The sequence below is a fragment of the Sylvia atricapilla genome, chromosome 21, assembly GCF_009819655.1.
Source record: "Sylvia atricapilla isolate bSylAtr1 chromosome 21, bSylAtr1.pri, whole genome shotgun sequence".
Taxonomy (NCBI): Eukaryota; Metazoa; Chordata; class Aves; order Passeriformes; family Sylviidae; genus Sylvia; species Sylvia atricapilla.
The window spans coordinates 7,821,930-7,836,029 of NC_089160.1; the positions used below are offsets into that span (position 1 = coordinate 7,821,930).

Sequence of the window (14,100 nt, forward strand, 5' to 3'; positions counted from 1 at the left end):
TTCATGTATGTCAAGATAAAACTTTTGTTTTTAACTTCAAAACCATAACCAGAATAATTTAATACTTCATCTTTGTTTTAGGAAATGAAATAGAAACTAGTTTAATGTTTCATTTTCTGCTAATCTTGCCTTGTATTTATCTTATTGCCACTATTTTTTTCTAAGAAAAGAGGAGCAAGCACTTAAAGCTTTTTTTGGTTTTTTGCTTGGAAATGACCATTCCCTTAACCAAGCTGTAGCTAAAAAAGCACTTAAGGCTAAAGGAATAACAGTTACATTCCTTGCCCCATTGGGCAGCAGGAGTAACTATAAAAATCTGCTTTAAGGAAGGAAAAGCCAACCCTGCTGATCTGTTCTCCTTACATCAGCAGTCTCCCTCTGGAGTAAAGGAGGAGCTAAACTGCCCAAGGAGCTTTGGGACACACACCCTCATCACAGCTGCTTATCTCTGATCAGCCCGAGGTGCTGACCAGCTGTGACCCTAAGAGGTGGGTTTTTGTGGGTCTCTAAAAAACCTCCTTCCTTCAGACACTGTGAGAGCCATGAAAGCTGATGATTGGCATCCTGAGAATAAAGAGGACTCGAACAAAAATCAGAAGCCAAGTGTTCTAAGCTTAACTGCTTTTCTACTAAACCTGCAGCTTACCTGATGAAGGTTTATTTTAAAATATTTTTTTAAAAAAGTGGGGAGAGTTAAAAGGAATTCTACCTCTACAACGTTGGCTTTGAAAGACTCTTGGTTTTTTGTTTTGTTTTTTACTCAACTTGCTGTTTTTCATCAGTGCTGTTGTATTTCTCCCCTTTGCTGCCTTTGACAGTTTTATTTGGTCTTCCAAAGGCTCCTTCTATGAAACTTTCAGCCAGCTATGAACCACAGTGACAAAAGTGTCACCCAGATTGTGCAGATGCTCAAACACTGATCATTCCTTTGAAAATTGGCCTTCCCTCCCCCTGCTCTCTCCAGCACTGGCCAACAGCTCACTCTGCTGGCCTTCCATGAAGCACCTGTTTCACTCTGATTACAGACATTTGCTCATTGATTAATCACAGAAATAATTTAGAAAGTAGCTAAAGACTAAATAATAGCTTTTTTCTCCTGAATTTTGTAGCAAGCATTCTGCCAAGCAGACCTGTTCCTACAGACCTGGCTTTAGTCATGTACACCAGTGGCTCCACTGGGAGACCCAAAGGAGTGATGATGATGCACAAAAACTTAATAGCTGGAATGACAGGACAGTGTGAGAGAATACCTGGCCTGGGGTAAGGAACACTTCGTTGTCTTGTGTACCCCAAAATGTCACATTTATAGAGTCTGCTGCTGGCACTGTGTTATCAAAATTCTTCATATTATTGTGAGGCCACTACTTTTAATTTATAAGAAATATGTCTTGTATGTGTGAACTTCCCTTGTTTGAAAAATATGCCTGTCTAGCTGTTTTCTCACATGCTGTTGCTTTTATTATTATTATTACCCTTAGCTCTAAGTCTGTGATGGATTTTTGCACTTTTGAGGGTCAGAGGATACCACTATATAAAAGATTCCTCCTCTAGTGCTGCTTGGGAAATGTTTTTAGATATTTTCAGGCAGCTAGAATCAGTTTATTGACCTGGAGACACCACTCTTGGGTGCAGTTCACTGAAGGAGCAGAAAAGTAATAAATGATGCATTGAAGCAGTAAAACCAAGTCCAAATTCCCTGACATTGAGGAAGGTTTACTTGGAGGTGTGTGTATTTGTCTCTTCATTCACAAGGGGTTCAAGAGCTGACACCAGCCCTGTTGCTGTTGTGAGAGGAAATAACCCCAGTTCTGGCTGGGTGCTGAAAGCTGCTGCTCACTGACAGCTCTCAGGTTCTTGCTGAGAAATCTCTGAGCAATTAACTTCCTGAAATCTGCTCTTTCTAGTCATGAATCCTAGAAGATGACTGACAGGGCTTTATAAATAATTGGTCATTATTTTAAAGTATAGTTATTTCAACCCTAATTTTGTAACTGGAATGAAACCTCCCACAGGGAGAGGAAATAGCAGTAATGGACTAAGGAATCAGAGTTTCATAGAAAACCAGGCAAATCCTGTAATTTACACTGATTTCAGTAAGGGCAGATTTCCCCAGTTTGTTTATATGCTGTGGCTGAAATCACACCCATGCAGGAGAATAAGCTGACCTGTGACCCAGGTCAGTCAAAAAGTGATAACTAGGCACTCAATAAAATGGTGAAATGGTATTTTTCAGTCCACTTGTGACCTCATTATTGTTTCTTTCCCAGACCCAAGGACACTTACATTGGTTATTTGCCTCTGGCCCATGTGTTGGAGCTGACAGCCGAAGTTTCCTGCATCACTTACGGCTGCAGGATCGGTTACTCCTCTCCTCTCACTCTCTCAGACCAGGTGAGGGCTGGCAGAGCAAGGTGGGGAGCAAATTCAGCTTCTGCACTCTCTTCTCTCCTTGCTCAGCTTCCTCCTTCAGTAAAGAAATGCTGATGTGTATGGCACACTTCAGCAATGTAAATGTTCTTCAGAAAATGATGCAAATTAATGTTCCTGGTGAACAGTGGTGGGTTGTACCATGTAAATTTTATTAAAACCTTTGCTTTTATGATACTTAGGATATCTAAAAGCAGTCCTAATAAATGGCTATAGGGGTTCTCCACTGGATAGTAGGGTAAGAACAGCTCTTAATAGAGCAGCTGAACTGTTTAAAGTGAGCTTAAGTTTTGGTCTCACTTTATCAGTTCTTTACTGCAGATCTTCTATTTAGTCCTTTGCCTTTTTCCCTTTAACAATTCAGGTAAATAAGAGTAAATTAAGCCAGAATAGATACCTCTGTATGTTTTGCTTGTAGAGAGATTTGCATCAAGCAAAACAAGCTCCCAGAGGAAGATGGAGGAGAAAGCAAGTGCTAGAGGGAGGAAGTAAGAGAAAGAGAAACAAAGTGAACTTGTAAAAGATTGAGTATTTTGCTTGAAATAGATGTTAATCATTATCCTTTCCATAACAATCGGGCAAAATGACACAGGAACAGGGGAAGAGATTTGAACAAATTAATGCTGATCTCTCTCCTCCTTTTGTTAGTGCTTTAGCTTTCAAGCCCTGCTTGGTTTTCAGCTTCATAAATTGACTTTTTTTTCCTTATTGCAGTCAAGTAAAATTAAGAAGGGAAGCAAAGGAGACTGTACTGTACTGAAGCCTACACTGATGGCAGCTGTGCCTGTAAGTATGCAGAAGCAGATATGTCCAGCAAAAAAAAGTCTGTCTTTTGTCCTGTGTGGTAATTTTCCCCTTTTTTAACACTTTGTAGGAAATAATGGACAGAATTTATAAAAATGTTATGAGTAAAGTTCAAGAGATGAACTATATTCAGAGAACTCTGTTCAAGATAGGCTATGACTACAAATTGGAACAGATCAAGAGGGGATATGATGCACCTCTGTGTAACATGTAAGTAGCATGAAAAATGATCCTCTGAGCTATCAGACAGTTCTCATCTGACATGCAAATGACTCCTAATGAGTAACTGAAGTAGTCCAAGTTCATACTGGAAACAGATATTTCATGGTAATGACTAATCTTCCAGACAGCTGCTTGCTTCATTGCTTTAATTTTCTTTTTTTTTTCTTTTTTTTTCTTTTTTTTTCTTTTTTTTCTTTTTTTTTTTTTTTAAGTGATAAAACTGGAATGTTTGTTAAGCTACAGGAAACTCTGCCTCCGGGTTTGGATTAGCCCTGCTGTCTATTAAAATCTGGGAAAAAGTTAATTTTTAAGGTGTTGCAGATAGGAAGGAAGAAAGAAAGTTTGTGTTTTCTTAGAAAAGTGAGTTAAGTGAGTAATTTTTAATGTTTTTTGCCTTCTTTCAAGACTGTTGTTTAAAAAAATCAAGGCCCTGCTGGGAGGGAATGTCCGTATGATGCTTTCTGGAGGAGCACCACTGTCCCCTCAGACCCAGAGATTCATGAACATCTGTTTTTGCTGTCCTGTTGGGCAAGGCTATGGACTGACAGAAACCTGTGGAGCTGGAACCATCACAGAAGGTACTTAAAGCACCTGTGGAAATACAGAAATTAAGATATAGATACAGATGGTGCTTTGGTGATCCTTAATTTTTTTAAAGCAAGTCAAACTACAGCTACAACACTACAGCTGTAGTTCTGCAGTAAAGTAACTTGAGATAAGGTACACCCTTTTCATATTTCAAATAACAAAAATCTTGGTTTTCTTTCTTGTTCTCTCCCTAAGTTGCTGATTACAGCACTGGCAGAGTTGGAGCTCCTCTCATTTGTTGTGAAATAAAACTGAGAGACTGGCAAGAAGGTGAGTAGTAATAGTTTTGATTTCAGACTAATTAATTTAGCCCCTGCTAAATTATCCTGCTGGTGTCTTTGCCTGTCTGCTTAGCTAGATGTAGCATATGAAGTAGTTGTTCTTTATCTTTGATTAAAGTCATCAGTTAGTGTGCTTTAACCTCAAACTGAAGCTTCAAAGTATTTTCTTGGCAGAAAGATATATAAGTTAAAAATAATTGCTTGGGACTGTTAATAAAAATAATTTACTAAAAAAGAACTGCTGTTGTTTTCAGGGGGCTATACCAATAAAGACAAGCCTAATCCTAGAGGAGAAATCATAATTGGTGGACCCAACGTCTCCATGGGATATTTTAGAAATGAAGAGAAGACAACAGAAGAGTTTTCTGTTGATGAGAATGGCCAGAGATGGTTCTGCACAGGAGATATTGGGGAATTTCATCCAGATGGGTGTCTGCAGATCATAGGTGGGCCTCAGCTTTTGATACCTTAATATATTACAAGATATTGCCTAACCATAATTATAAACATGTTATTAATACTGTTGGCTTTGCCTGGGCTAATCTATTTAAGGTTACCTATTTACAGAATCAGTGTAAAACACATTTCCAAAAGTCCTCATGGCTGTAGTAAAATTTTGGAAGTGATGCCATTTCCTGTGACATTATCATCATCTAAATTTAGCATGTGGACTTTAAAGAATAAATACAAGATGAACTTTTGTATTAATTATAAAGCTTTGGAATCAGGGTCTTTTCCTACAAGCTGTGTGATAAAAAGTGTAGTGCTGTAACACTTTTTTACAGAAATCTTTATAAATTTGGCAGCTAATTAGCTGCTTTAAAATTTGTCTATTAAGATCTGGCATAGCCCAAAAGACATATGGTATGTATAGAAATGAGTGTGTGGAAATGCTGAAGTTTAAATGAAACAAAATTTTCTTTTTTTTTTCTGACTCCTAGATCGTAAGAAGGATTTGGTAAAGCTCCAAGCAGGAGAATATGTATCTCTGGGCAAAGTAGAGGCAGCACTGAAGAACTGCCCATTGATTGACAATATCTGTGCTTATGCCAAAAGGTGAGAGTGAATTAATTCAGAAACTGTGTTTAGAGCAAACATGAAGTACAGGCTCTGATCCAGCTGCAGTTTTCCATGGTTTCCTTCTAATAACCCTCTCCATCAGAGTACAAGTTCCAAACAGCCTGTCTGAAGAAGCACAGGTTCCCAGATTCCCTAAAAGCTGAAGAAATGAGCTGGTTTTCTGGTGGCATTTCTCCTATCCAGATAATTTGCTGTTCCATCCCTTCCCTAAACAGGTATATATCATTAAAAATAGTTATATTAGCATATGTTTTGGCTGTCAGAATACCAGGGAAAAGTTAATCTGGACACTTAGCACCTGATCCAAAGCTTTCCAGTGAGTTTTGGGAATAGTCCCAATCTCTTCTCTGTCCCTTCCTGAGGGGGAGCTGCAGAGAAGAGGTTAAACCCCAGGTGGAGCTGGGGAGCTAAACTGAGATGGGCATGAATAAACTGACAGCAAAGTCTTATTCTGGTCAAACCTGATGTTGTAAACCAGGAAGGATTCTGTATGGTAGAATAACTTCAGTTCAGAATGCCTTGGGCATTTGTGGGTCCAACAGCAGGTAATTTACACCCTAAAATCAAAGCCATGACTTTTTCCCTTCCTTCTCTTGCCACTCTGTGCAGTGACCAGTCCTATGTGATCAGTTTTGTGGTCCCCAACCAGAAGAAGCTGACAGCAGTGGCTGAGCAGAAAGGCATCAGTGGCAGCTGGGTGGACATTTGTAACAATCCCAGCATGGAAGCAGAAATCCTGCGGGAGATTAAAGAGGTGGCAAACAAGAGTAAGTACCACAGCACATCCTGCTGGCCACGGGGGTTATCCAGCAAAAACTTTCATTGTCCCCACTAACTGCTCCTCCTTATTCCAGTCTCTCTGTAGCTGCCAAAATTTAATAGTTTCTCGAGGCAAAGACCACATGAAATTGTTGCATATTATCCCAGGAATTTACATAATACTACTGTATTTTTTACAAAATATCTGAAGGGTTCTTTTAACGAAATCCAGGAGACAAGTTGCTTGTCTGACACGGTTAAAATGAGATCTAAAATAGCTGTTAATTGGAAGAAAAGTTGCAAGGCATTTGCTGGTAAGGAAACTGGTTAAGCAAGAGACTTCAAAGCATTTTTCCCCTTACAACTTTGTTCCCTACAGCTTTGAACAGCCATGATCCTTGTGGACAACCTTGTGTGCAGCCTTGTGGTTGCAATGAGGTTGTGCATGTGCCAAGCCACTGCTTCCAAGCTGCAGGGAAATAAGTGGCTAATGTAACAAAACTACAAAGAAGTCCCTTTGTTTTGAACTCTAAACAGACTTTTAGGAATGAAAAATACAGGAAAGAAACAGTGAAGTAGGGAAAGTGTACAAGTACTTAGTTATAATTTGAATATGAAGCATGTCCAGCTAGTCTGAGTTAACCTAGTTATTCCATTCCTGGACCAAAGATACAACTGCAGATTTCAGTGTATGCTCCTGTGGCAGTAGGCTCAGAGCTTCAGGCTACTCAGTCATTTGTTTCAAGCTTTAGATTTTGCTTTGTCACATCCAATACAAGCTCTAAACACATTGTCATTAGAGTATTTGCACACTAACCAGCCTCAGTGATGGGACAGGATGAAATCTGCCTGTGGCTCTTCTGCAGGGTTATTTCATTAAGTAGGACACCATGGTATACAAGCTGCAGGGTGCTGACCAGATTTTTAGGGAACACGAGTTAGTATTTCATGTGGCTTTGTAATCACAGTGCTGCTTTTCTTTGTTCTTGTCCCCTGCAGTGAAATTAGAAAGGTTTGAAATCCCCATCAAGGTGCGGTTGAGCCCTGAACCGTGGACCCCTGAGACTGGGTTGGTAACAGATGCTTTCAAGCTGAAAAGGAAAGAACTGAAGAACCATTACCTCAATGACATTGAAAGAATGTATGGAGGCAAATAAACTGCTCTGCTGACCTGGCAGTCGTGCAGGTGGTTCCTTCTCATGCCTCAGTTTTGGATGTCTGTGTATACTGTAGATATCACACATTCAAAAAACGCACCAAATGGATGACTCCTTCTGTAATCTCTATCAAGTAAAACAGAGACTATCTTAGACTCCAAATTCGTAATTATTAGCAGATTAGACACTGATGGTCTTCATAGAGTTTTGTGTGATCATCTCCAGTTTTGAGACAGACATCATTATGTGAAGCAGTGTGACCAGGTAATTCTATTTTTTCTCTAGCATATTCAGACTGCTTACAACTGCTCATTAACTCGTGCTGAAGTCTGGCCTGTATTTCAAAGAGGAAAAAATAATGTAATTGTGATGATTCTTCTGTCATAATAAGACACTTGAAATGAGATACTTCCCTCTAGCAAGGAGGGAAAAGGAGTATCTAATGTCTACCCTTTCCCATTTAAAAACAAAACCAAGTCAACAGCAGAGTCAAGAACTTGCTAGAGATCACTAATAACGCACTGCTTGAGAATGGATGGATTCTTCTGCACATCAATATCTTGAATATTTACAGTGCCTACAAAAGAATAGAAAGTACACTTATTGAAATAAAGGTGAACTGAAAAGCTTTCTGAAAACAAGTTATAAGAAATTTCGCTCAAGAGCGTTGAATTAACTATTTCAACTTCCAACTCACCAAATAGGTTTTTAATTACCCCTGCATTTTAATTCAAGCAGAGCTTTCCACTGGACCCAGAGTGTTAAAGAAAACAAAGACTTGCACTGCTCCAGGGTTGCTGATGAGAAATCAGTGCCTGAATACAGAACTTGAATCTGGACTGGCAACAGCTATGAAACTGATGGGCAATGGTCTCTAAACTTGAAACTCAGAGCAGTTTTGGTGGGGTTTTTTGAGAGGTGGTTGATGTTTTTAAGGCACAGATTCTCTAGACCTTCACATACATGTGAGGACTGGTCCAGCTTACCTGGACATGACTTAGAGAATCAGGTTTGGAGTGTCTGCATTCCTTTCTGGAAGGAATTTCCGTTCACCTTTTCACTGTGGTTAGCAGGACGAGGCAACCAGAAACCAACAGGAGTTTCCCTGTCTGGTCTTGTTTTACTTACAGCAAAGCAGTCTGTGGCCAGGGAATCTTTGTTTCCTGGAACCTTGTAAATAGGGACAAATCACTCTTTACAGAAATTCATTATACAAATGTTCTCTTATTAACTGGAAGTCATAGATGTGAAGGAGGAGGAAGAGATAATTTAATAATAGTTCATCATTTTGTGTGCCGAATCCTGTACTGTGTCTTCTTTGGAATTGTAACTGAGCTCCTGCATCCCTGCCAGCTCTTCACACTTGAACCATAAGTGCTGTAAAAAAGTGGAGGCTCTTGATACTGTTCTACTTTGCACTTTCTTAATCGTTTTATATATGTTGCTTACATTTTGTACAGCTGTGGCCCTCAACTGCTCTATATTGCAAATTCATTTGAAAGTATTTATAGATTTCTATTCATAATATTTGTGTTGTGTATATGATGGTTAAAATATTATTTGGTATTGTCACTGTACAGAAAGTAAAAGATTTTGTACATTGCTTCTCTTGAACACACGAGCTTGCAATTTCAGGACAAGTTTTTCCATTTCTGCATGTATATGTATTTTTATTTTCCAGTTAAAATAGACTTTGGCAAAAGTAAATGATGGCTCTACACTCTTCAAGTAAACCATTCCTTCTTCTGGGGATCAACTTCAGACTTCACCGTGCATAATTTTCTCTGGCTAGTGCAGAACACTGCCAGCTCAGCTTCCAAAAGAGAGAAAGAAAATCTGGCATAAAAAGGTGACAGTATCCAGTTGTGCATGGAACTACAAGAGTCACTAAAAGAAACAAGGAGATAGCTTTTCTAAAAAATTAATTTTTTTAAAAATACACACAGTTGTTTTTTGACAACAGGCAATACTTCCTGTATCTGTAGAAACTTAAAATTACTTTGGTCCTGGAGCCATGTTACCAATTTTTCCATGTTTTAAAACTGGTCTCTGCTTAATAGCCTTTAGTCAGCCTAATAGCATCACTAAAGTGAAATACATGTCAGAAAGATACTCGAGTCTGTCAGCAGGTTATAAGACTATTTTTTTTAAGCCATGAATGTATTTATATGAATTGTATTTTATCTTCTGTGTCTCGGTTGACTGAGGATCGCTATTTTCAAAGTATATATACACACACACAATGTTAACATTTCAAAAGTGGAATACAACTTCAATGGTTCAACAAGTTTGTGTTCTGGAATATCTTTATATTGCACAAGCTCTCTGTTCCTGTTCTGTGCCTCACATTCTGTCTGAAACTGAGCCTGCCTTACACAGACTGCTCAAAAGCAGCAGCACTGAGTCCAAACTTCAGGGAACAAAAACCGAGCCTCCAGTGGGCCTGCTTTTTCTTGTAAGGGATGAACTAGAGGTGGATGTTCTGCAAAGGACGATTTGCTCCATTATCAGCTTTTCAAGCACCTTTGGGGAAGGGGAAGAATTACATCAGGCTGCCTTCAAATATAGGGATTGTTTGCAAATAACCTTGCAGCTGGGCAAGAACTTTATCCTTCCTTTTAATGAATTCTAAATCCTTTTTGTGACAGAGCTTGTGGAGGAGAAACAGAATGGGCAAGAGTGTTTGATTCATTAAAAAGAAGGAACTAAGCTGCAGATGAAGAGATAGTAAATTACTTCAGAATCATTATGTGATAGTTATAGATGTGAATCATGTGATAGTTCCAGATGTTCCAGATGCTGTTTATCTGAAAGGACGTACACCATGGGACTGAAATGTGAGGGAGAGGTTCATGTGCTGCTCAGGGTCCCAAAATGCTGAAAGTTCTTCAGAGAAAGGAGGTTCAGAATTTTAAATCATCCTTGTAAGACGAGGCAACAAGTTCAAAGAGAAACAAAATCCAGTTTGGGCGTATCTGGTGTAAGATTATATTTAGGCCCCTACCTCAAAAGACAGGGTGTGTCTAGAGAAAGAGTGTAACAGCCACAAGGGGGGACTGGAAAGCTTCAGCTGAGAGGGGAGATGAGCGTGCTGTAGCTGGCCTGAGGAGGAACTGCACATGCCACAGGATGATTAAGGTGCAGCTCCATGCACAGCTACCCTGACCAAGGCACATGGGGCTGGCCCCAGGGAAGGAGGAGGAGGAGCAGGGTGGAAGTTAGCACAAAGTGAAACGGATGATTTGGTATTTTAAAAGAAACAGGGGATTTAAAACCACTTCCTTACTAGATACTGAACTGGTCACCCAAGATCTCTGCCACTGAAAGGCTTCAGAGGCTCAGTCAAAGAAGCTCGAGGAAGCCTTTGAGGAAGAGCCTTGGCACAGACCCGGCTGGGGCTGGCGGGGTCCTGCCCATGGCACAACAGCAATGCTGCCTGCGACAGGCAGATGTCATTAACGGCTTTAAAGGGGGAAAATGAGTCTGAAGAGGGAGAGGAAGGAGTTCCTCCCTGAGGAGCAGGTGAGGTGGTGTTGAAGCAGCCCATGCAATGCAGTGCCCTTGACGACGCTCAGCCTGAGCCACAGGGTGCTGCCTGCCAGCTCCCCCAGCGCGAACGGCAATCCCCAGCACACTGGCAGGCGATAAAAGGAACACACCACCACTTCAGAATGTGGGTCACTCATTTGCAGTAGCACAAAAAGAGAAAAAAAAGAAAAAAGGCCATATCTACCACATCTCAGAACAATAGCTTCAAATAACTGTGTTGTATTCTAACAATAAATTAGTGTTGTTGCAATTACATGCAAAATGAGAAATAAATTCTCATTATCTATTTGGTTCTGCTGTGTTGGGGCTTTTGTTTGTACCTTGGCTTTGTTTGGGTTTGGTTATTTTTGTTTGTGGTGGGGTTTCTCTTCCTTCATACTGAGGCTGCCCAATGGCTAAGCTCTGTTTACATGGCAGTAATGCAATTTCCTTTTTGAAGGCTAAACTTCACACGCTCCAAGCTTAAAAATAATAAATCTGGTGGGGTTTTTTTCATAAAATGGTAAAAACATCACCTACAAAATACGATCAGCAAAACTTGCAGTCACTGGTTACATGGAATTGCAAACAATACCCAGAGTAAAACTTACAGAATTAATAAAACACATTTCCAGTTCACTCAATGCTGCTGCAAAGTGTATCAGTGATTGCTTTATGAGAGCAGTACACGGGCCACGGAGGACCAGCGTGGACTGTATTAAACAGACATTTGCACTGAGCCTGTCATTTACACAGAATTTAATTTGAACGAGGTCTGACAGAAATAGGGTAATAATGTTTGCACTACTGCTGTGCTACTGGGTGCTGTAATAGCTTGACTCTTGCTACACCCTTCATTGGGGAGAGACACATTTGAAGAAAAGGAAACCCATTCTAGACTGATAAAGCGTTCTAGTTTATCCAGATATAATATCCACGGCTGTGTCGGGCCGTGACAGCGGCAGCCCCGCGGTGCCCGGAGCTGTGCCCGGGTGTCCCAGGGATCCAGCGGCGCTGCTCGGGGCTCTGCCGCGGGAGCCCAACCCCAGCGCGGGGGCCACGGCTGGCTCCGCATCCTGCCCCAGGTGAGCCCCCTGCCCCTCCAGGGAGCACATCCTGCCCCAGGTGAGCCCCCTGCCTGCCCAGGGAGCACATCCTGCCCCAGGTGAGCCCCCTGCCTGCCCGGGGAGCACATCCTGGCGTGCACCGGCGGGAGCTGGAGCCCAGCCACGACCCCGGCACAGGAGGATGCGGCAGCCCGGCACACCAAGGCTCCGTCCTGCGGCGGCAGCGCCTTGTGCTGCCCTCCCAACTGGGGAATGAGGACAGCGCTGGAGGAGGAATCACTCTGTTCTCGGACAGTACAGCCCGAGAGCTGTCATACGTGAGAGCTGTTCTTCAGCTCCGGCCCCGTCTGTACCTACAGGGAAGACCTGCATTACACAGCGCGGCCTTTCAGTTCCTAGAGGGGGCCTGGGAGTTTTCACATGGGAATGGTTTTAAACTGAAAGAGGAGAAATTTAGCTGAGCTGTTGGGAAGACGTTCTTGAATGTGAGCCTGGTAAGACACTAGAACAGGCTGCCCTGAGACGTTCTGAATGCCCCATCCCTGGAAGTGTTCAAGGATGGTGTCCTGGACAAGCTGGCCCATGGCAGGGGGTTGGAACTAGAGGAACTTGAGGTCCCTTCCAAACAAAACCATTCCATGATTACTTATGTACAGAGACCTCTCTCATCTTTAGATCTTTAGATCTCAATTTAACACATTTTTCTTTAAAATCTATTTGTATCACACCCTGTTGTCTGACCTCGATGCTGTTGGTTGGGGCAGCATTTCATGGAATTAAAAGCAGGTCCGTTGTCGCTGTAGGATGTTCCCTCCTGTCACTCTGGAGGACTGACAGCTGTGTCACGGGCTGGAAGGGTCAGGTTAGAAACAGCAGAAGCACAACATGTTCTCAGTGAAAATATTTACAACCCAAGGATCTGGCTCAATTTTTGTTTGACTTCATCCAGGTATGTGTTGGAGAACAGTCCAAACTTCAGTAACTTTTAGAGGGATATGTTACTTGGAAATAGTTCCTTTAGGCAGCTTAGAATTTACTGCTTGGGAGTGCTCCTGGCAAGGCATTTGCCATAGGGGTTATTCCAGACACATTTTACCCTGACAGAGCTGCCCCAGCAGCACCTGGCAACAGTCAGAACTCACACCTACAACACGAATAGTAAAGATATGGAAGCCACAAATTATTTCTTGCACTTTTAATATCATAAGAACAAGCTATGAAATTTTCTAGTAATAATAATAAAAAAAAGGTAGAGTAACTGGTAGGTTTGGGGGTTTTTTGGTGTTTTTTTTTTTTTTCTTGTTTGTTTTAGGTTTTTAAAATTAATCTTACAAGAGGTCTTAAACAATTTCAAAAATTTACAAAATATATTCAAGTGTGGAAATTCATTTTACTGGTAAAACAGCATTTCTTTATAATGTGCTTTTCTCCAGACAGGTTAAGGAAGCACAGGCATCTCAGAACCAACCATTCATACCATCAGAACAAATCCCTTTTCTCCAACATAGGCATTTTAAATCAATTGAACGGTAGTATGCCAAAAGAACAGAGCAACAGAAAAGCAGTGATGGCTCTAAGACAATACAGGGAACATACAAAAGAGAAGATGTCTCCAGTTGCTACAATTTCATACGTGGAAGTGCTTAGCTCTTCAGCTGGCTTTGTTTCACTGACTGGTTCTACAGGAGTAATTTGGTCTCAAACAAAAAAAAATGGAAGCATGAACTCCAGTTCAATGTTTGGAGTACAAACACATTAATTTTATAGGTGCCCACTGTAAATTTTGGATATTGCAGTAGAGTCAGCAATGGTCACACTAAACCAGCTGGATGGGTTTGGACAGAATGAAATGAAAGCATTTTTTGTGTTCTCTGCTAATATCAGCACAGAATATTAACAAGCAGCACAGAGCTAGTAACAAAGAGATTTTTTGTTTGTGCCATTAGTTACTCCATTGTAAAACCACCACTTGACTCTAATAGCTACATTCTCATTTAGTATAATAAATAAAAATACTTTGCAGACCAGCATGTTCAGTTACAAAGAGCAAGAGCTGATTAGGGTAGTACTGATCACCCTGTGTGATCCTCACTGAGGAGATGGAAATAGGCAGGAGTAACTGGCCCCTCTCCCTGGCCTGAATAATGGTGTTCCAATCAATTTCCCTACAAAACCCCTGGGGATGCA

The 14,100-nt window shown here is 41.1% G+C and overlaps 1 protein-coding gene across 3 annotated transcripts in view; it reads left to right on the plus strand.

The window, feature by feature from the left end:
* Positions 1–9,605, plus strand: part of ACSL4 (acyl-CoA synthetase long chain family member 4) — a 28,736-nt gene extending 19,131 nt beyond the window's left edge. For all 3 annotated transcript variants that reach the window (XM_066334099.1, XM_066334100.1, XM_066334098.1), the window contains 10 exons: positions 1,110–1,260; positions 2,268–2,391; positions 3,142–3,213; positions 3,302–3,441; positions 3,859–4,031; positions 4,237–4,311; positions 4,577–4,768; positions 5,264–5,378; positions 6,012–6,169; positions 7,161–9,605. In XM_066334099.1, the coding sequence (XP_066190196.1) occupies positions 1,110–1,260; positions 2,268–2,391; positions 3,142–3,213; positions 3,302–3,441; positions 3,859–4,031; positions 4,237–4,311; positions 4,577–4,768; positions 5,264–5,378; positions 6,012–6,169; positions 7,161–7,318 (1,358 nt within the window). In that variant the 3' untranslated portion in view covers positions 7,319–9,605. The remainder of the gene's footprint in view (positions 1–1,109; positions 1,261–2,267; positions 2,392–3,141; positions 3,214–3,301; positions 3,442–3,858; positions 4,032–4,236; positions 4,312–4,576; positions 4,769–5,263; positions 5,379–6,011; positions 6,170–7,160) is intronic.
* Positions 9,606–14,100: the final 4,495 nt, after the last annotated feature.